We start from the raw sequence: 21,781 nt of genomic DNA, 5'->3' as shown, positions 1-21,781 counted from the left end.
AGTGGGTTGCTGCTCTCCAGAGTACCCACTGGAGGCAGTGGTGGGCCTCAAGGAGGCAGGATGGAGGAGGGAGTGCTGCATTCAACTGTTCCTCCCATTCCACCACCTGAAGCAGGGGCTTCACCCTGCTTCATGGGTGGGCTGGCCCTGGGGAAGATGGTCTGCTAGGTTCCCTGGTCCCGAGTTGTTAAGGGCTTTGTATGTTAACAGAACCTTGAAATCCCTTAGTAGCTAATAGGCAACGAGGGCAGTTCTTTTAACACAGGTGTAATGTGTACATGGCTGGGTGTCCCACTGAGCACCCTAGCTGCTGCATTCTGCACTGGCTACATTTTCCAAACCAGGCTCAAGGGCAGCCCCACACAGAGTGCATTCGAGTAGTCTAATTGTGAGGTTACTACAACAGTGGCTAGGCTATCCCTATCCAGGAACAGGCATAGTTGTTGTACCAAGCAAAGTTGATAGTGGGCGCTCTGAGCTACTGAAGTCACCTGGGATTCCAGTGACAAAGATGGATCCAGAGGCACCCTGAAACTATGGACCTCTTCCTTCAGAGGGAGTGCAACCCCATCCAGTTGTGGCAACGACTGCATCATGCTGAGCTTACAGGTAAGTTCTCTAGGTATCCTGTCTACGTGGTTCAGGTCTGCATGCCCTGCTTCCTTTCCCCTCATTGGAGAACGGACCTAGGATTAAAGTCAACTGGGTTTCAAATGAACTAGGGCTGGCTGCATGCGATTTCAGACTCTGCCCTTGTGGTGGCGGTAGACTCCCCCAAGAACTGGGAGTATATGGCCTGTCCTGGGGCCTAGATTCCTTCTGCTCCACCAGAAACTCTTGTTCCTCTCTGCCTCCAATTCCTCTTCTTCCCCACGATTGAATTCCTTTGCCTGTTTCTTGAGTTGGCTTGTAGTCAGCCCTTTCCGTTTCCATTTGTTGTTGTTGTTGTTCAGTCGTTGAGTCATGTCTGACTCTTTGTGACCCTGTGGACCATAGCACGCCAGGCCTTCCTGTCCTCCGCTCTCTCCCAGAGCGTGCTCAAGTCCATATTCATTGCATCAGTGATACTATCTAGCCATCTCATCCTCTGCTGTCCCCTTCTCCTTTTGCTTTCAATCTTTTCCATGCACTGTCTTTATTTATTTATGTATTACATTTCTGTACCGCCCAATAGCCAAAGCTTTCTGGGTGGTTCGGTCTTTGGCTCCACTTACTAGGCTTTGTGGGAGTGTCTGCAGCAGAAGCCCTGCTGCTGTGTTCCTTCAGGATCCAGAGGTCGCTCATTCCTAGCGAGGCCTCTGAGGTGGTCCCGCCAGGCTTATTTAACCACCATGTCTTTCCCTTTGCCTCCCTTCGCTTCTCTGCCTCTGCTTCCTTCAGCGTGTCTGTCCTCTCTCCCTCCACGCACCTTTGCCCGGCTCTCTGTCTGCTGGACTCTTTTAACCCCGCCCCTGCCTCTCCCCTGCTCCAGGCTTTCTTTTACCTGCCAGCTTCCGGGATGAGTGGCGGACTCCCGGTGCATGGCTGTTTGTCCTCTTGCTGCCAAGGTCCATTGCCAACCTATTCTGGCTACATGTGCGGCAGCATCCTCAGCCCTCTCGTCTCCTCGCCCCACAGGTAGGTGACGCAGCCCTACTGACTTGGGTATTGGGGTGGGATCAGCAGCGAAAAACAGGCAAGCAACCAACACAAGGAAGGGGCTGAGAGGAGCAGCAGCACCTGGTTGCATTTTAAAATGCCCCCATCAGCCTCCGCTCGTCCTCCTTCTCACCACAGGCTCTCCCACCCTTTCCGTCTATGCCACTGTTCTTCACTGCAAGGCCTGAAGGTCACTGGTAGCTCCCAATGACTTCTAGTATGGCTCACCACTCTCTCTCTCTCTCTCTCTCTCTCTCTCGTTCACTCACTCTGTTTACAGGAGCTGCTCACCCTTAGCAGGGGCTCTGTGACTTGTTTGCTTCAGTGGTGGGCCAGCTGCTGTGATCTGGGGTACCGGAAGGGCCAGCTGCAGAAGTCCACTGCATAAGTGCTGGAGGGGAGATGGAATGTGCGGGCAAGAGAGCAACATGGGCCTGAGCTGGGAGATTTTGCAGCACTGGGTGGAGCAGAGCACTCTCTCGGTGACGAGCAAAAGATCCATCCCAATCAAATGGCCAAGTGAGCCTGTTGGGATTTGCCTGCCTGGTGACCTGGCCTTGCTTGGACGACATGGAGGATGGTGGGGAGGAGAGGCCTGGGAAGGCCTCTAGTTGATGCCTGTGTACAGCCTCGATGCTTGTCTGGAGAGGAGAGTGGCTCCCCCACAGCCCAGGAAAGGCCCCAAGTAGCCTCAGTGGCAGTGTGTGGAGCCAAAGTGGCTCCTGCTTGAAAAATACAGAAGACCACTGCTCTAGGCAGCAGGCAGCAATGCAGAGGAGAAGCTGCTGTCATGATGGAACAGGCAAGGGTGGGTCAGGATGCTGGGCAGTATTGCTACCTGAACAAGTCGCTGACTGGGGAAAGGTTGGAGTGAGAGATTTAGATCTCTCTTCCCCAGCTAGGGGAAAGGGGGAAAAACAACAGCAATGTCCACATTGGAGGAAAGGCGGTCAGTGCATGGCAGGGGGAACCCAGAAACATCTACCTCAGAGGCAGAGCAGGCGGTAGGTGAGGCAGGCGTTCGCGCTCGTTCTGCCACCCTCTAGCGCTGGCTCCAACCTGCTGCCTGAGGCAAGGGATTCACCATGCCTCATGGGAGGACAGGCCCATGGATCAAGTTGACCACTCCAACAAACACGTAAGTAAAAATACAGGATGCACACTCAAGTTCATACACTCTTAAACTAAGAAGTAGTTTGACCCCAAGGCTCGTATTCGTACGTTTCAGAAAGAAAGATGGCCACGGAAGCTGACGTTCCTGTTGAGGATATAACTACTTGTCCCATCTGCCAGGAATTCTTCACAGACCCAATGATTATAGACTGTGGGCACAATTTCTGCCATGCCTGCCTCCTCCAGTGCTGGGGAGAGTTGGGCGCAGAAGCTTCCTGCCCTTGCTGTGGAAAAACCTTTCAGGAAGTCAACTGCAGGCCAAACCAGCAACTGGCAAATCTTGTCAAAACAGCGAAGGAATGTATGGAAGGAAAGAAAGCAGAAGGAAAGAGGGGAGAGTGTGGGAGGCACCAGGCCCCTCTGAAACCCTTCTGCGAGGATGATCAAGACCCCATCAGCTTTGCAGTTCCAGCAGAAGGGATTGCTCAAAATACAAGGTAGGAAATTAGCACAATGGGAAAGGGGGGCGGGGAATTAATTCACACTTTTTTTGGAGGGTTCTGTGTAGATTAATTCCTATACAAGTTTCTCTCATGTCTAACAATAGTCCCATCCCCTCCATTTCACAGAGCATTTTGGCTTTCCACTGTTTATTGGGCAGGGCGGGGGGAATTATTCTCCAGTCTACATGTTCCTGTTATCCAGCACTGGAGTATATATGTCTCCCTGTTACATTTATCCAGTTGAGAAGGACTATCTTCTGAATACTCGATTGCTTGCTCATAGTCAGTAAACATCCGTTGATGTTTCCTCTACCCAAAAGGGAAATGTTGAGATTAAGGAGAAACTGAAAAGCAATCTGCGGATGTACAGGATCGCCTGCTCATGTTCAGAATCTTGATGGAAAGTGGAAAGAAATCATTCTGTATAGCCAAACCTTCCAAGTGGAGGATGGGAGTGAAATAGTTTCCTCAGTTCACTCCATCCAGGGAGAGGAAGGGAGAAGAAACACACACTCATTCACTGGGCTGCATCCTGTAGGACGGCTCTCTGTTTGAAGGCCCTGTCCTGTCCAGTTCCAGTTTAAAGATAATGAACCATAAGAACTGTTGCCCATGAAAAGTTAGCACCTCAACAGCAGGCTGAACAGGCAAGCACACAGGTCATTTGGTCACAGTCTTCCACAGCAGGGTGAGAGGCACTGTATTTCTGCAATCGCAGTAAGTATTTCTAAATTTGCATCTATACATACGCAGATCTTCGCCCTCTGTTTTGGTTATGCATTTCCTCTTTTTTGGCAATTTGTATGTGGCCACCCAGGCCATGAGGCACGGGTGCCTGGGGCCCAGGAGCCACAGAAGTGAGTGTAACAGAAGCAGAGAGTCTCAGAGCCAAACTACACATTATGCTAGTTGCATATGTGTCATTGAGGCTTGTCTTTAAAAAAAAACACCTCTAGTGTAAGTGCATGTGACCCTGACTCGGATCAGGATGACTATGCCCCGGGAGGGGAGGGTTAAATCTCTCCCACTGTTTTATGCCAGTTGGGTGTGTGTCGCTGAGGCTTGTCTTTTTTAAACTCTAGTGTAAGCGCATGTGGCCCTGATTTGGATCGGGACCACCGTGCTCTGGGAGGGGAAGGTTAAATCTCTCCCACTGTTTTATGCTAGTTGGGTGTGTGTTGCTATGGCTAGTCTTTTTTTTAAACTCTAGTGTAAGCGTGTGTGGCCCTGATTCGGATCAGGTCCACTATGCTCTGGGAGGGGAGGGTTAAATCTCTCCCACTGTTTTCCCTCCTCACATATATTTAAAAAACAATCAAAGTCTCCATCAGCATCCGTGGATTTTTTTTCTATTTTATTTCGACCCCCCATGAGGGGTGGGGTGGGGTTTGGGAGAAAATCCGTGCGTCGGGGGAAGGCTTAATCCTCCTCTCCTGGAGTACTGTGGTGCCCATCCAGATCAGGACCTCACACACCCATCTGCAAGGAGGATCTGTATCTCTGGGCTCTGGCCACAACTTTTGTCAGGGCTGTATCTTTTGGAGGGTAAGGGGAGACATGAGAGAGGTGTGCAAAATGATGCATGGTGTGGAGAATGTGGACAGGGAGACATTTTTCTCCCTCTGTCAAAATAGTAGAACCCAGTGGAATCTGATTGGTGGGAGATTCAGGACAGAGAAATTGAAGGGCTTCTTCACACATTGCATATTTAAACTGTGGAATTCGCTGCCACACGATGTAGCGATGGCCACCAATTTGGATGGCTTTAAAAGGGGGTTAGACAAATTCCTGGAGAAGGCCATCAATGGCTACAGGTCCTGATGGCTGTGTGCTACCTCCAGTACCAGAGACAGTGAGCCTGTGTATACCAGTTGCTGGGGAACGTGGGCAGGAGGGTGCTGTTGTGCTCATGTCCTGCTTGTGGGCTCTTGGTTGGCAGCTGGTTGGCCACTGTGTGAACGGAATGCTGGACTGGATGACCTTTGGTCTGATCCAGCAGGGCTCTTGTATACTTATATTAACAGCAAGAACTTGATGAGGCTGAGCTGTGTGAAATCCTAACTGAAGGAGCATGATTTACCCTGTATAAATCACACTGGAGACTCTGGGTCAAAGGAATAAGAAAGCTTGCATTTATTGCAGGAAATACATGTTGAATAGGAGGGTCCCCAACTCAAGATGTGGGGAGACCCAAAGAGATGTCTCCTCTCTGAGAGGCAAGAGCATGAAGAAGAAGGAGGTAGGAAGTGAGGTTAGCAACCCCAAGAGTATCAGTCTACCATGGGAAGGAAGGTCAGTATGGATCAGAGGACAGTCTAGGAAGCTTGGAGTTTTCCCCTCTCTATCGATTCCCTTTTCATGCAGACACGTCAGCTTTCCTTTTTTCTTTTTGAAGTTAGCTGAGTTGCACCCACACTTCTAACAGTATCACCAAAACTGCCTGAAATGGGAAGAACTTGAAGGCCCTGGAGTGTCATCTTTGCAAAGCCTAGATTTGGAAAGGAAATCTTTGGCCACACTGGCCCCTGGAGAATATAGTTTCCCATTTCATTTTTTTTCTCAACTACCACCACAGCATTTGGTATAGCCTAAAATCTCACAAGTCTTTATCAGGACATTTTGGGTGTCCCCCCGCTTTTCCCTTTTACTTTCCAAATGTAGATACTTCTGTGTACCTACAAGTCCCTTGAGTATGTAGAAACTGCTTCCGTATTTTTAGGGTGGCCCCATTTTGCTTACAAAGTGGTAGGCACTCAACCTCAGAAATTTGCTATTAGAGCGAATGATTAGAGCTCTTGAAATGAGACTCCCTCCCACTGGAAGGATTGAGAAATAGCTGTTATCCAACAGATGCTTCTTACCTCTCATCCTGTTGTCCTCCTACAGGTCCCCCACACTGTGACATCTCACAGCAAAGCCAAAGAGACTTCCTCCAATGTGGCTTCAGCCCCACCAGCCACAGATGTGAAAGAGGAAACCAAGTGCCCCATCTGTAAGGAGCATCTGACAAATCCGGTGTCTGTGGACTGTGGCCACAACTACTGTCGGGCTTGTATCACCAAGTACTGTGAGATATGGGAAGAATTGGGGGACGTGGAGTGTCCCCTCTGTAAAGCCAAGATCCAGAAAGGGAATCTTCGGCCAAATTGGCCGCTGGCAAATATAGTAGAAAAGATCAAACTCCTCCCACTCAAACCAGCAAAGGAGAATCTGTGTGTGAACCATAAGGAGAAACTCAACCTGTTTTGCATTGAGGATGGAGAATTAGTGTGCATAAACTGTGAAAGATCCCCAGAGCACAGAGCACATACTACACTTCTCCTGAAAGAGGCTACCCAGGAATACAAGGTAGGAAAACATTGAGATCTTTGACATTCAAGTCTGGTCTTCCTATCATGCCCGGAAAAAGTTGCTGGAACGGAAGGGGCCAAAGCTTAGTGGTAGAGCACCTGCTTTGCATGCAGAAGATCCCAAGTTCAATCCCCGGCACCTCCAGGTAGGTCTAGGAAGAACTCCTGCCTGAAACCCTGGAGAGCCGCTTCCAGTCAGTGTCGACAATACTGGGCTAGATGGACCAACGGTCTGACTCGATATAAGGCAGATTCCCCTGTTGCTATCTCAGTCTGGAAACAAAAAACCCATCTGATCCAGAAGCTCTTCCCCTCACCTGCAATGTGTGGTCTTCTCTGTTCTCAGTAATAAAGAAAATGCACTTCCTTGCTTGAGGGCACTTTCATCTGTTGCTATTTCATATGTTCCCAGGATTAAGCCCTCACCTTCAAAACAGATGTTAAGGCTGAGCTTGGTCAACCATGGCACTAATTTATCCCTCACTATGGCTAGATATGGGGACACCTTTACCTTTTTTTATGGCTAGATCAGACAGCCCCCTTCCACATCACAGAGCGTTATTTCAGGCTTTCTCTGAATCTCTTCCCTTATTATGCCCTAGGCCCACCTCACTCCTCTGTGACTGGAGGTCAAAGATGGTAGCCAAAGAGAAAAACAATGGAGCTTCCATATGGCTGCCCCTTGGGCATTTTTCCATGGAAGGGCAGGATAGTCCCGTTGCTCAGTGCAGTATCTAGTTGTTCCTGCATCTGAAGCAGGATCCCCCGTTTATGCCCCCCGCCCTCTATAATAGGAATGGGTCAAGTTAAGGGTGGTTGTAGACTTTAGAGGGTAGTGCTGCTAAAATGTTCACTTCTCACAACTCAGATAGATGGCTCCTGCTCAAATATGTGCTCTTTAATATCTGTTTTACCCCCTTGTCCAAGTCGCCCATTACCACACTCCCCTAGTTCCACTACGGTTATTGCTCCCAAACAATGTGACTCGATGAACCATTCAGGTCATTCAGGCTCCTTCACCTGCTCCTAGATGCAACTAAACCTGTCCAGTCTCTTTCTTCCAGAAGGAATTGGACAAAATGAAATGAGTGGGGTGTAAGCATTTAATTTTATGCTTAAGGCTCATTTGTTTCAAGGCATTTTGCAGACTTCTCCTCCTTCTCCTTCTTCTTCTTCTTCTTCAAACTGCAGTGAAATCTACCCCAACTTTTAAAAAGTGGCACCACCCATCTAGCTTCATACTCACAGCAGCAGCAGCAAAGCTCTACCCTGTCCCACCCCCACTTCCATGCACTATGTGGAACTGAGTTATTTAGCACTAAGAAAAAAAACTAAACATCTTAAAAGTTCATACCATCCTACAGATTTTGACCACAGAGTATCTTACGGATATAAATGTTATAGATGTAAGGCAGGGAGTCTTGGGTTATGGTGGTATCAATTCAAACTTTTGTCATGTTTTGTCACCTTCTCATATTCAAGGTACTTTAAAACATTTTGCGGGGGAAGGGAGTGTGTGATATTTCTGGATAATCCATTGCTTGTATTTCAGAATGATCTGGGTTAATCACGGATTAGTCCACCCCAGGATTTATACTAGACTGGTGGGTCAAAGACAGTTCTGGAAGGAAAAATGGGGGGCTTGCTTGTGGCCAGGGTTGGCAGCAGATCCCAGTGGGTCCTTGGCATTGTGCTGACAATACCCCCCCCCCCGTTTGCTTGCACATCATTCAGGCTGGGGGGGCCCTCTGCCCTGCGAGCCACCCCTCCCTCCCTCTTTTTTCTTTTACCTGGCAGAGGCTCCTGCTTCTCCTTGCCCGTCCAGCCCCTCTGGCAAAAGGAAGTGCTGAGGCAACCGGACAGCCAAGCCTGCAGGCCCCATGGCACACCATTATAAAAGAAAACTTTTTTTTTAACTTATGTTCTGAGTGGCATTGATCTGAACCAATCAGACACTGCCTTTGTGGGGGACACAACCAGTGAGGGCACAGGAATGATGTAAAGTGTTTTTTCCCCTCAAGATATTTTGTACTTCTCAAACCTCGGGATTCCCTCAAGCGTACTGTTCCTCTTGTACGTGGATGGTGCCGATTTGGCTACATAAGAACTGGCGCTCACCCAAACTTTGCAAATACCAGAATGATTGCTATTCTTTACAGTTATGCATGTGACACAAAACTTGTGAGTTGTAATTCAAATCCTTAACAACTGTTCCCACAATATCACCACTTTGAGCAGGAAAGACAGAGAAGACGTGAATGGGCAAGTCACAGCAGAGCTACCTGGTTTTCCCAGCATAATGGGAAGGGTTGTCAGTACGTTCCTAGCCCTTCACAGTCAGATCCAATGTGATTTTCTTGGAAAATCACTGATTTGCATGACATCACTGACATACCTCCTGACAGAGCAAAACCTGTTTCTGCAGAAAAAAATCAGGGCCCATCTGGAGTCTATGAAGAAAGAGAGAGAGAAACTAGAAGACCAGAAATTGGTTGAAGAATTGGAAAGCCTGGAATATCTGGTCGGTGTTTGTTATAATGGCTCATATGTTGGGGCTTTGTGTGGATGGGCGGATTCCTCATACCCTCCATTGGTGAAGGGAAATAATTTTCTGGGTCTGACATGCATTTGTGTTGTTCTGTGGTGGCTACAGCCTGGTTCAGAAATGCAAGTTCATTATTTCATATTTGGAAGGTCCTTTCTGAAGAGGCAAAGAAACCTTTAGCAGGGAAGACAAGCAGAGTGGTGGAAACGCCATGACGATTATGACCCATCACAGGTTAGAGCTCATATTAGAGCCTACTCCAGAGGTGGGAAATCTCTTTCAGCCCAAGGGCCGAATTCCATTCCAGAGAAGGTATTGGGAGTCACATTCCAGGGGCGGGTGAAGTCAAATCTGGTTGGCCACTGTGTGAACACAGTGCTGGACTAGATGGACCCTTGGTCTGACCCAGCAGGGCTCTTCTTACGTTCTCATGTTCTTAAATGAAAAAGGGGTGGAGACAAAATACCCCAAATACTGGCCTATTTTAACTTCAAGTTCTTACTGCCAATTAGTAAGCCTTAGGAGAGGCATTTCAACCTTTTAGAATGGGAAAAAAATCATGTACAAGCTGGAAAACCACCAAACTATTGGCAATCGGGGAACGGGAATTGTGGCCAGGAAAAGAGGGTGTGACCATTTGGGGAACCTCAGGAGGGCTGGACTGGAACCCTGAGAGGGCCAGATTTGGCCTGTGGGCCTGCTATCATGGTATCTGCTGAAAAATGGACAGCAGAGCTGTTCCAAATAGTTAGAGGTCCCTTACATCTTGGTTCACGGTGTGAAGGAGAGGACAGCTTGGTAGCCCACTGTGAACAATTTGCTTGACATTTTGTGGATAAAGTTGCTCATGTCCCAGTAGATGTACCTTTGGTACCTGCTTGTCCAGTTCAATTGGATGTGTTTCAATTGATGCAGCCTGAGGATGTGGACAGAGTTCTTGGAGATGTGAATTCAGCTTCTCCTCCATGTGAATGCATGTTTGGGGCAAAAAATCCGAACTTCAAGTATAACCTGATGGGATCTGAGCTAGTGGTGATTGGCCAAGAAAGAGATTTTGGGGTTGTGGTGGACAGCTCGATGAAGATCTCCCTCTCTCATAATGCTAGAACCCAGTGTCATTCCATGAAGCTGATTGGTGGGAGATTCAGGACAGATAAAAGGATACAGCGCATCGTTAAACTATGGAATTCACTACCACAATGTGTAGGGATGGCCACCCATTTGTATGGCTTTAAAAGCGGGTTGGACAAATTCCTAGAGGAGAAGGCTATCAATGGCTACTAGTCCGGATGACTATGTGCTACCTCCAGTAGCAGAGGCAGTGAACTACGTATACCAGTTGTTGGAGTAATTGGGGCGGGAGGATGCTGTTGCACTCACGTCCCGTTTGTGACTGCCTGGTCAAAAGCTGGTTGGCCACTGTGTGAATGGGGTGCCGGAATAGATGGACCCTTGGTCTGATCCAGCAGGGCTCTTCTTATGTTCTTATGATAATTAGCTACTACTTTACATCAAATTTCAAGTGACCACAAATATATTGTGACATAGGCATGCCAATTTATGTTCACATTTAACAAATTAGTCTTTCCAATAGCTTATAGTTCTGTACGCATTTTAATGTAAGTTCCTTGAACTTAAGACCATTATATATTTGAAAAAGACAGGCAGGTTGAAACATATCCAGCATATGTGTCCCTGTCAGAAAGATTGTGGCTATGAACTCTGGGCCAAGTGTGCCTCCTTTTCTGTACCCACAAGCTATAAAAAAAGCTTTATGAAGGATCATGTCATCCACTCTTGTGGTCACAGCCTCTTATCTAACATCCATTGACCAATGGTGCAATCCTATCTGGATAGTCTGTCTGGATAGTCGGCTGCCTCCAAACTTGGAGGCGGCCAACAATCCAATGCAGGGCGGGTGGTGCACGGAGGGGATCCTGTCCTTCATGCTCTGGCCGCCCTGCATTTGTGGCTAGACAGCCAATTTTGGCTAACTAGCTGGGGACTTCAGAGCGAAGGGGGGAGGCTGGATGGCCCCTTCCAACCCTATGATTCTATGATGCATAGGAAATATCGTAATTACACTTCCACAGTCTCCTCCCCTCCCCACCCCCGGGAACGGCCCCTTTTCTCCTGCTCCACGCTGCAGTTACAAGCACAGAGACAGAGAAGAACCGTGCTGCTGACAAGATGGCAGGGGAGGGGGTGAGGAGAACGGTTTCTGGGAACCAAGCTCAGAGACCTGGCTCCAAGCTCAGTTCCCCCAAACCAAAACATCCTATGGCCTTCTAGACACTGTTTAGTGGCCATAGGATTGCTCTCTAAATCTTATATTCTACCTCTGCCCTTTCTTTAATTTTGATGTATTTTTCCCCAGACACAGTTAGAACTGGAGAAGCAGAAGATCAGATCTGCCTTTGAGGAGGTACAGATGTTTCTTGAAGAGAAACAGCAGCTCTGGTTACTTCAACTGGGAGATTTGGAGAGAGAGATCAAGAAGAGGGAAAAGCAAAACCTCACCAAACTCTCTGCAAAGATTTCCCAACTCAGTCAGCTGATCACAGAGATGGAGGGAAAGTGTCTGCAGCCAGCAAATGAATTCCTGCAGGTGAGACTTAACACAAAGGTGCCTCCCAGGTCTCTTGGAATAAAGAAGGCACAATCCTAGGAGTAATATTTTGTTTTCCATAGATAGGGAAGGGGCAAAGGCATCCCAGCTAGAAAAAGAACAAAACAGTCTTCAGTCTGTGAGATGATTTCTTCTCTTTCTCTATTTCAGGACATCAGAAATGCTTTGAGCAGGTATGTGGCCCTTTCTCCACTCGCTCTTCTGTTTTTCCTCATCTTTAGGTGAAAGGGCTTCAGGACAATTGGGGTGCTTTTGGACACAAATGCTACTATTAACTGCAGCACTATATGAGGTTCACTACTTTGTCTGTTTGCATTAAAAAGATAGAGTTGGTGCTGCCCTCCTTTTTTCCTGCTCTTCCTTATTCCCCTTTCTTTTTCACGTGCTGTGGAACAGTTTCAGTCCTATTAAAAAATGAAGCATATTTCTGCAATATAAAGTCTGTGGAGTACAATCAAGAGTTTTAGAAACTGTGTTATCCTGGGGGACAATATGAATGACCATGAAATGATATTTTCTTTGCAATGTGGGAATGGTCTCCATCCTTAAGATCTGATATCCTTCACATTCTGAAGAGGGGAGAGATGTCTTGACCACATATCTGTCATCAGATTTCAAGCATTTTCCTTTGTGAAGGGTGAGAACATCAGAAGCTGCCTTCTACAGACCTGGTCCACAAATAACGCTAACCCATGGTTTTCTAACCCATGGGTTACTGAATTCTGGTTTGTCGTGATGTCTGAATGCACTACGAATAACCAGAAAGAGAACCCACGGTTTGTTGTTGGGTTATGAACATGGAGAAACAAGCATGGTCTCCCATTTCAGAAAATATAAAATCCAGCTGTAATTCAGAACACTCTCCATCCTTAGGCAAAACACAGAGGTTCCTTGGTAGCTAAAAAACAAAAGCAGAGAGAAACTAGATCATTTTTATATTAACAAAGCTGGAGATAATTTTAGATGGTGTACTACAGGGATGGGGAAGCTTAGGCCCATGGGCCAAATCTTCCCTCCTGGGGTCCCTATCCAGCCCTCCAGGGTTCTCCAGATGGCCCTGCCCCCTTTTCCTGGACACTCCCCCATTCATTTTGGGGTTTTCCAGCCCCCCCCCCCTCAAAGGCTTTAGTTACTGGCGGTAGGAGCTCCAAGTTACAATATTCCGGTGTTTTTGGTATTTTGGTTCCACCCCTTTTGGCCTTAAACAGCCCACCATTGGAATGCAGCCCCTGAGAGCTTTTTGTTTGGCTGGAAGAGGTCCCCCACCCCTGATGTACTAGGTAAGAAATAAGTCAGTAGAAGCCAAATTGGGTAGCTTTACATAGTACTGTGGGGGTGGGTGGGGAGACATACTCTCCAAATAAAATTACAGCTTCAGGTGGTCTAAAATCTTCTTCCTTTTCTAGTATAAGATCCCATGGCTGAATGGTTAAATTCGGTGTTCTTCAAGTCACACAAAAAGCAAGGATAATTGTGTGAAATGGATTGGTGTAGAAGCTGTTCAAAAAGATTTCTAGCTTTAAAATGGCAGGATGGGGCACCTACCCAGAAGCAGCTCTTCAGTAAGAGCCAAGCTTGCCATGTAATTCTACAACCCTTCAGGAGAACGATGCTGTATTACTGTACCTGAAACTTGACCATATTTCCTTCCAGGTGTAAGAAGAATTTAGAAAAGCAAGTGGTAGACTTCTCACCCAAGCTGGAAAAGAGACTCAGAATCTACTCACAGAAATGTTCTGCTTTAGAAAAGGTGATGGAGAACTATCGAGGTACTGGGCACAGCTTAAGAAAGGGGATGGATGTATATCCCTTTGAGCAGTGATGCCACTAGGACTGGACCTCAGGACCAAGATTCAGGGCCCTGGAGCCCAGGACCCCCCAAATGACCACCCAGAGAGCAACAGGTGATGGGGCAGCAGCAGACAGGCCTGGCATCAGCACCTGGCCTAACATGGGTGTGTCAGGGCACATCTGGGCTGGTGCTGCCTGCTGCAGCTTCCCTTCTTATTTTTTAAAGCATGTTATAGTCAGGGGGCAGCTGGATGGGTCTGTACATGGTTACAGATGCTCATTTTTTATTTTTACTTTAAAGATGTATTATCCTTTACTGCAGTAAAATACTGCTTATTGCCAGATAAATGTGTTTAGCATCAGGGCAGGAGAAGCAAACTCCATGTTATTCCTGATGGTAATGATGGTATGATTTATTTATATATTTTATTATTATTGCATTTGTACCCCGCCTTTCTTCCTCTTGCAAGGAACCCAAGGCGGCTTACATTATCCTCCTCCTCTCCATTTTATCCTCACAACAACAACCCTGTGAGGTAGGTTGGGCTGAGAGTGTGTGACTGGCCCAAAGTCACCCAGTGAGCTTCCATGGCCGAGTGGGGACTAGAACCCGGATCTCCCAGCTCCCAGTCCAACACTCTTGCCACTACACCATACTGGCTTAACTTAAGTTAAACTGTGAAACTGCACATGCTCAGGAATTTTTGTTTATTTAAAATCAGGGTTGGCAAACAGTTGTTGTTCTTTGCTCTAACATATCAGGAATGTAGAAGCAATTGTAAATTATGGAATGGAGGAGGGGAAGAGAAATACTAGTTGTGTTTTATATATAGCTGCCTAAAGAGCCCACCCCATGAGACCATTAAGTCCAGGGTCTAAAATTACCTAGCTTCACCATGGTCTGTGAGTGTTTCAGTTCCAGACTAGTTGCAAGGAAAGTGAGATCCTTTTAAAAAGGGAACTAGCTTTTCTTGCAAGATTCCTCGAGATATCTGGAGAGACACAGCCTCCTTCTGTTGCCTTTTGGTGGCTCTTTTGAGGAGGAGAAGAAAAGCCACTGTCCTTGTTCATAAAAGGTCCCGTGGGGTGTGAAAGAATGAGAGACAGAAGTAGCCTCTTCCTCCCTCCCCATGCCATCCTGTCCATTCCGGAGGAAGGAGGGTAGTTTGTATGATGCAGCTGTCCTGCTCATTAAAGAACCCGCACAGGGAAAGGCTCTCCTGGTGCCAGAAGTGGATATCTTCCTTAATCACCACCATCAACAGCAAGCAGTAAGCAGTAAGCACTGTAAAAATGCACACACAAGAAGAAGATCCCATTTCTTATAATAGATCGGAGGGAGGGGGCTTTTCAAGTGCAAAGTGTGGCATATAAATGCTTTTATGCATTACATCTGTCCAACACCATTCCAAGAGTTTTGAATAAATAGAGATCCTGGTTGGACAGTACTCTCATCTCTTCCCTTGCTAGTCAAGAGGAGAAACTATGTGAGACCCAGTTCTACCACTTTCTAAAAGATGCTGTATTAGAGCTTTTCTACACAAGGCATTTATTGTGTGCTCGTGATTCCATACTCACGGTTGTTTACGGGTTCTGCGATGAAACCAAAAGTAGGTACAGTGATTAACAGCCTCGTCTTGAGTATTTCACCTGGTGAACAAGAGGTGGAGGCTACATCATTTGTCTTGGGCATCTTAAGTATCAATAGGTTAACATAACCAGCTTCACTGCCCTCTGCTGTCCCTGCCCCAATTAGAAACAATCTCAAAGTGGACCAGTCTGACTGGAAGGTGCCTCCTCATTTCGTGCTTTAAAGTCCTCCTTCCAATTTGCTTCCCAACCACCATGTTGCCCTTGACAGACTCTAGATGTAAAGAATAAACCATAACTGCCGCCTTCCCCAACGTAGCACCCCCCAGATGTGTTGGGCTACAACTCCCATCATGCCCAACCAACATGACCATGCTGGCTGGGGGTGATGGGAGCTGTAATTCAACACATCTGGGGGGCGCCAGGTTGGGGAATGCTGCATTACTGCAAGAGCGTGATCTTAATTTAAATGCTGTTATAAATCAGGAGTTATCCGTACAGGAGAATCCGGAGGTATTTTTGTTGGTGTTTCACATATGATGGTCAGTAATTTTGTCACCTTTTTGTCTACATAACAGATTCTCTGGAGCAAGCCCTGAATACAGGTAATTTTGTGGGACTGAAAGAGAAGAGAAATTTTGATAGGAGATGGAGCTTGAATTAGGGTCTGGGAGAGGCCCGTCTTCTAATCTTGGGAGACCGCTTCCGTGACGCATGCGCACACGCACCCCGCAGTGAACTCATTCAACATAATCCTAATTTAAATGCTGAATTTAATATGGAAATTAGTGTGGAGAGAGCGTTTTTCTTTTCTTTTAGTTATGTGTTTCTGTTTGTATTACTAGTGAACAAGGTCTGGCTTTGCATGGGTTGGAACAGCCTCTATTTTGGTACAGCGGAGTCTTCAAGCAAACGTACAAAGCTGTCAGAGTTGGACACATTGTACCTGTCCCGTCTGAGTGAAGCTATGTCTGTTGTCACCCCTAGGCATAGCCCCTGCCTGTTTCCCCCTGAAGGAAGGGCCTGTCCACTCCATTCCCCTGAGGGGGGCTGCCCTACAGCAGGGGGGATGGAGCAGGCCTATAATACTGTCCCTTGGCCAGTTGGCCTACTAATCTCCCCTAGCTTCAAACTGTATGGACTGCGAAGTTATGTGCTGGTTAGGGAAGTCTGCCCCTATTGCTTGAAGGTAATACTGCAGGCTCCAAGCACATGGACACATTGAAATTAATTAAAATTAACTAATGCATTTAAAAAATGAAATAACCCTGGGCTGCACACCCATACGCTCTCCTTAGTATGCAAGCCATGTTTTACGTGTCTGGGGTTGATGGGCCTGGCACTACGGCACTGATGGGCCCAGCACTACGGCAGACATATTTATGTACCGAAATACGCCACCACCAAATACGCCTCTGCTGCCTTTCCAGTAAAAATGCTCAAGGCAGCTTGGAACTATAATTAAAAGAGAAAGAATAAGGGATTCAAAATGATAAGCTGAAAAGAAGAGAAACAAACCATCACATTCAGCTGAATGAATAAACAAACGCTATAGCCCATTTACACACAAAAAGCTTGGGCAAATAAAAAGGTCACCTGGTGCGGAAACGATATCGAAGCTGGCACCTTCCTGGGGGCTGGGGGTGTGGGAGGGCTGGGGGTGTGAGAGGGCTAGTTTTTTGTTTTGTTTATATTTTTAATGATGATCTGAATTTAAATTTGCCACCCTTTCCTTCCCATAATAGATTCTCTGGGGCAAACCCTTAATACAGGTAACTATCTGAAAAAAACTTGATAATGTGGGAAACCTGATGGATGGTGGTGTCTCCATAGTGGTTCTTCGTTTAGTTACTTAGGGCACAATCCTATGCATATTTAGATAGAAAAAACATCCTACAACTCCCAGCATGCCCCAGCCAGCATGACTGGCTTAGGAACGCTGGGAGTTGTAGGTCTTTTTTCCCCTTGATCAGGTGGCATTAGGCAAGTGACTGAACACACCCTTTTTCTGGAAGATGCAAAGGATTTCTCTTTTTTCCTCACAGAAGTCTTGGGCAGTAATGGGGCTATTTAGGTTAGAGGGGATGGTCAGGAGGGACGTAGCATGTGTTTAGGAAGTGGTGTGGTGTAATGACTAAGCCTTTGAGCTGTGAAATCAAATAGCCCAGCCATCAGCACATTAAGATGTGAGCCAATATGCAAGCCATTCTCTGCCTTACACACACACCTGTATATGGGGATAATTCTGCCCCTCTCTATAGAACTGATGAAAAGATTACTGACATTATGCATACACTATGTTTCAAAAACACTGAAGTGCTTCATCAAGGCTTGATGTTAGTGATGTTGGTGGCAGACGTGCCTTTTGGTGTGGAGTTGGACTGTATGTAGCTTTTGTCCCATGCTGCACAATTCTGGGGTGAAGTGTTGTGACTCCTTTATGAGAGATGTGGGAGTTTAAAAATATTCAGATGAATGGGCCCCAACTGCCTTCCTCAGCGAGTGCTTTATCTCTGGCTCTGACCTGCCTCTGCTTGAGGAAGTGACTTTGGGACAAACCAGAGGATCCGGAACAAGAGTTAAGCCTTCCGTCCTCAGCTTCAGTCCCCCTTGAAAACTGCCCCCTGCATGGCTATTAAGCTGGGGAAAAAACCCTTCCATTGGCATCAGTGGAGTCTTAGGGCTCTGTAGAATAGATCTGTGGCTATGGGAAACAGATTCAGGGCCAAGGCCTTATGAGCCCAGGCCTAGCAACGCCTGGTGTCTAGTTTGCCCTTTTTCTGCACTGGGCCTCCTATCTAGATTCAGGTGAAGCCTGGAAGAAGGAGAACATTTTGTGAGTGTCTCTCCAGCAGGTGATGCTAATCCTTCCCTTGGTACCATTCACCATCCAGCCGTCTCTTTTCTCCTCTCTCTGTCCTGCACTGAATATGACTCTGGATGCAGACACGGCACATCCCTGGTGCATCCTGTCTAGCCGCCTGAAGGGTGCAATGAGGGTGTGGAAGAAGCGGGACCTGCCCAACAACCCGGAGAGATGTGACTGTACGCCTTTTGTGCTGGGCAGTGAAGCATTCACTTCAGGAAGACACTGGTGGGAAGTGGAAGTGGTGGCATGGGGGAAGGAAAGTTGGGCTGTGGGGGTTGCAAGAGACTCTGTCAGTAAGAAGCCATATATCAACTTTAATCCTAAGGAAGGGGTCTGGGCTGTGGGGAAGGCATTCAATGTCTCATCCTCTCTATGTCGAGTCTTGGCTTTGACTTCCCCTAAGCCAACCCTTTTGACCTTGAGGCAACAGCCCAGGAAAATCTGGGTGTGTCTAGATTATGAAGGGGGCCAGGTGGAATTTTTCAGTGCGGATACCGATGAACTGATTTTCATGTTCCATTCAGGGTCATTCTCTGGGGAGAAAATCCGACCCTTTTTCTGGGGCAGGAAGTCAAGCTGAGGTGCTGAACCTTGAGTACAATCCTCAACAATCCTGAAAGGAAGCGGCACACGAGAGCTTTCTCTGTGGCTGCAGGAGAGCCCAGACCAAAGACTACAGTCCTAATGGTTTTCAGGCAGGACGTCCAGTTCCTGATCGCAGATTTTGCAAAAACCCACCTGCAAAACTGTAAATAAAGCAGGCAAGGTTAGAGGCTACCTTCTGTTGCTGTATGTTGAAATCATTGTTCCCTCTACTCCCAAAAAAATAAAAAAAAAGAAGCTACGGTAGGTTGGAAATCTTGAGGTATTGCTCCTGTGCCTTTAAAGGCTACCTGACAAAAAGAAATGTAGCAGGTTCAGGTCTTGCTGTCACTGCATCACCATCTATTGATTTTTTGCATGTCATGAAGCTTTTGAAGGCACAGGAGGCCTGGCAGAAAAAAAGTCATTTTGTTCTTCTTAAGCTTTTTGCAGTAGAGGAGATTATTATTTCAAACCATTGCAACAAAAGGAAGCTTCTAACCCTGTTTGTTTTGAGAGTTTACATTGATTCCCTTTTATTTCCACCATTACCCTGCATATGAAAGAATCTCTAGCTCTCTAAAGGGATGTACCTGAAAGACATAGACCTGGTTCACACGTAACAGCAGCAAATCATGGATTAATATAACCTACAGTTTGCAGGGACGTGTGCCACATGTGAGCCAGTTCCACTTTGTGTAAACAACCTCCCATTATGCTGGAAGTTGTCAGTGTGATGTGCGATCTTGGGCTGCTGGGTTGTTTAGCAGCTAAACAACTCAGTGGTTAACCCATGGTTTATAGGTGGGTTGTTTAGCCCCTAAACAACCCAGTATGCTGGGTTCAGACTTCATGCTGACAACCTGCAATTGACCCACTTGGAGGTTGTTTACATAAAGTGGAAGCAGCTTGCATGTAGCCTAGATCCCTGTAAGTCATGGGTTATTTAATCCATGATTTGCCACCGTGATGTGCAGACAGCCACCATCAGACTACCTGAAAGACCACCACCTCCCTTATGAGACTGCCTGGATTTTAAGATCTTTGGAAGAGTCCCTTCTCTTGACACTGCTGCCACCATCACCCATGGGGGGGATGCAAGAGAGGGCCTTCTTGGTGGTGGCTCCCTGGCTTTGGAACTCCCTGCCAAGGGGAGGCTGGGTTGGCTCCCTCTCTGCTGTCCTTCTACCAGCAGGCACAGACATTTTTATTGAGGCAGGACTTTGGCATGTATGTGCGCAGTAAGTGTTTGTTAGCCATCTTGAGTGCCATTTCCTGTAGGAAGCCAGGGGTATGATAAAGAAATGAATGAAGCTCTGTAGAAGGGATGTATCAGCCTGAATCCTACCGAAGGGCCCCCATCTACACAAGCCTTTTACTCTGAGGCGTCTGCAGGTCCCTCAGGACAGATGACGCAGTTGCCACTTCACAGCCATCTGTGGTTTTCTCCCAGAAAATGCAGGCTTCTGAGGAGGCGTTTTGCTGCAATGTTTTTGGTTTGCTGCAGGTTTCCCTGCGGTTGCAAGCCATCTGCCCCTTCCCCAGACCGACTTCACATTTTGCGGTGGGTGTGTGCATAGCGCTTGCGTCGCTCTGTGATGCCCCTTTATTCCCCCTTTCCCTTCTCAGCAGCATAGTTACAGAGGTATAGAGAGGCGTTTTCATTTATTTAATCACACTTTTGCACATTTTTGCAGCTTCATATCTTTGCAACAGTTGCTTTTGGACTCTATGCCCAAGGGTCGGGGGGGTCTTGGGGGACAACCAACTTCGCTCCGGCCTCCATTTCAGAGCGATGGGTAGGCATGTGCGACTTACGCTTGTGAGTGCGAACCAGTGCGAGAGTCTCAGTCTGGGTAACTGGCAAACAGATGGCATGGAAATGAAGGAACACAGAGGTTTATTACGTGTAACCTGGGCAACTTGTGGCCCTCCCTCCAGATGTTTTGGCCTACAACTCTCATCAGCCGTAGTCAGCATAGCTAATGGTGAGGGATGATGGGAGTTGTAGGCTAAAAAATCCTGAAGACTCAAAGTTGCCCACCCCTGGTGTAACGTAAGAGCATCAAAGATTGCCATCTAGTGGGGATATTACAGAAGTGCAACAGATTGAAAGGAATATGGAAAACTTGAATACAGAACTATTCTTAGTTAATCTGGAAAGGAAACAATTTGTAGAAGCCCATGGGCAACTTTCCATTCAGTGCTCTGTCAGCTGGGTGGGGGTGAACATCCATGCGCCTGCTTTGCTTGGAATGCACACAGACATAACACAAAAATATAAGTCATATAGCTGACTGGGTTGGTCCTAATAATATTTTTACCATCCCTCAGTTTTGCTCTCTGTGGCTTGCAGCATGGGCTGGGTGCTCATTCTGTAACCCAGTCTCTGCTTGTAGGTTGTCATGTCATCCAAACCTGGTGAGGGTGGGTTGTTGGAGTGGTTAACAAACCAGCCCTAAAACAGCCCATGGCTTCTGGGTGGTTTGTTAAATGTTGTTAACAACCCACCCTCATTGGCTTCGGACAATATGATAACCCATACGCAGGGGTTGGGTTACAGAACAGGAACCCAGCACATGCCACAACCCACCCTGAAATCCATGGCTTGTTCTAGAGTTTCAGGGTGGTTTGTAAACCACCCCAGCGAACGACAACCTGTGCCTGGTGACGGTAATTATGCTAATTGGTAGCTCACAACTGGGGCTTATTTGTCCTCCGTGATCGTGCAAACACACCCTGTGTGTCAGAGACCCAAAGTCACAGCTTCTGCCCTTGGGCTGGAGCCATCTTAAGCTGCCTGCACTTTGCTATAAACTGTTCTCAGCCTAGATTGCCATGCCAGTTTGGCCCTGACTGAGGAAATGCAAGTTGGTGTGAAGCTGGTGCCAACAGCACTTCTGGAGGAACAATAGCAGACTGTCTCCTATCCTTTGAGAGGACTTGGAGTGGACAGCCAGAGGATGCCTTCAAAATAGAGGACAGTCCTCTGTAAAAGAGGACACCAGGCCACCCTACATTTGGTCTGGGCACTGGTCCAAACAACACAAAGCTTTTGCTTGCCAGCAGCAATATGGAGAAATAACTTGTTTGTTTTTCAGGGGCAAAGCCAATCATATCTTGAAACTGATGTCATAGATAGTTAAAAGGAGAATCAACACTGCAGTCCTA

General features: G+C 47.2%; 1 protein-coding gene across 1 annotated transcript; it reads left to right on the top strand.

The window, feature by feature from the left end:
• The first annotated feature begins 1,495 nt into the window (after window positions 1–1,495).
• Window positions 1,496–18,608, top strand: LOC146355435 (tripartite motif-containing protein 10-like). Its single transcript, XM_084829885.1, has 10 exons — window positions 1,496–1,617; window positions 2,867–3,248; window positions 5,397–5,493; window positions 6,141–6,602; window positions 9,030–9,125; window positions 11,527–11,757; window positions 11,929–11,951; window positions 13,432–13,547; window positions 14,767–14,840; window positions 18,054–18,608. The coding sequence occupies exons 1-10, from the start codon at window positions 1,521–1,523 to the stop codon at window positions 18,606–18,608; spliced, it is 2,133 nt and encodes a 710-aa protein (XP_084686011.1). The 5' UTR covers window positions 1,496–1,520.
• The last annotated feature ends 3,173 nt before the right edge of the window (window positions 18,609–21,781 follow it).

Source organism: Heloderma suspectum, chromosome 2 (assembly GCF_057233095.1).
Source record: "Heloderma suspectum isolate Gila_16-S chromosome 2, 16-S_ref, whole genome shotgun sequence".
In the NCBI taxonomy this organism is placed as follows: Eukaryota; Metazoa; Chordata; class Lepidosauria; order Squamata; family Helodermatidae; genus Heloderma; species Heloderma suspectum.
This window is presented reverse-complemented; position numbering and strand designations above follow the sequence as displayed.

Bases quoted from the DNA above. Each gene is read 5' to 3' on its own strand.
- LOC146355435 (XM_084829885.1), top strand. From the start codon at position 1,521: ATGGCTGTTTGTCCTCTTGCTGCCAAGGTCCATTGCCAACCTATTCTG. The intron at 9,126-11,526 runs GTCGGTGTTTGT...ATTTTTCCCCAG, and splicing joins TGGAAAGCCTGGAATATCTG to ACACAGTTAGAACTGGAGAA. The intron at 14,841-18,053 runs GTAAGCAGTAAG...TTCACCATCCAG, and splicing joins ACCACCATCAACAGCAAGCA to CCGTCTCTTTTCTCCTCTCT.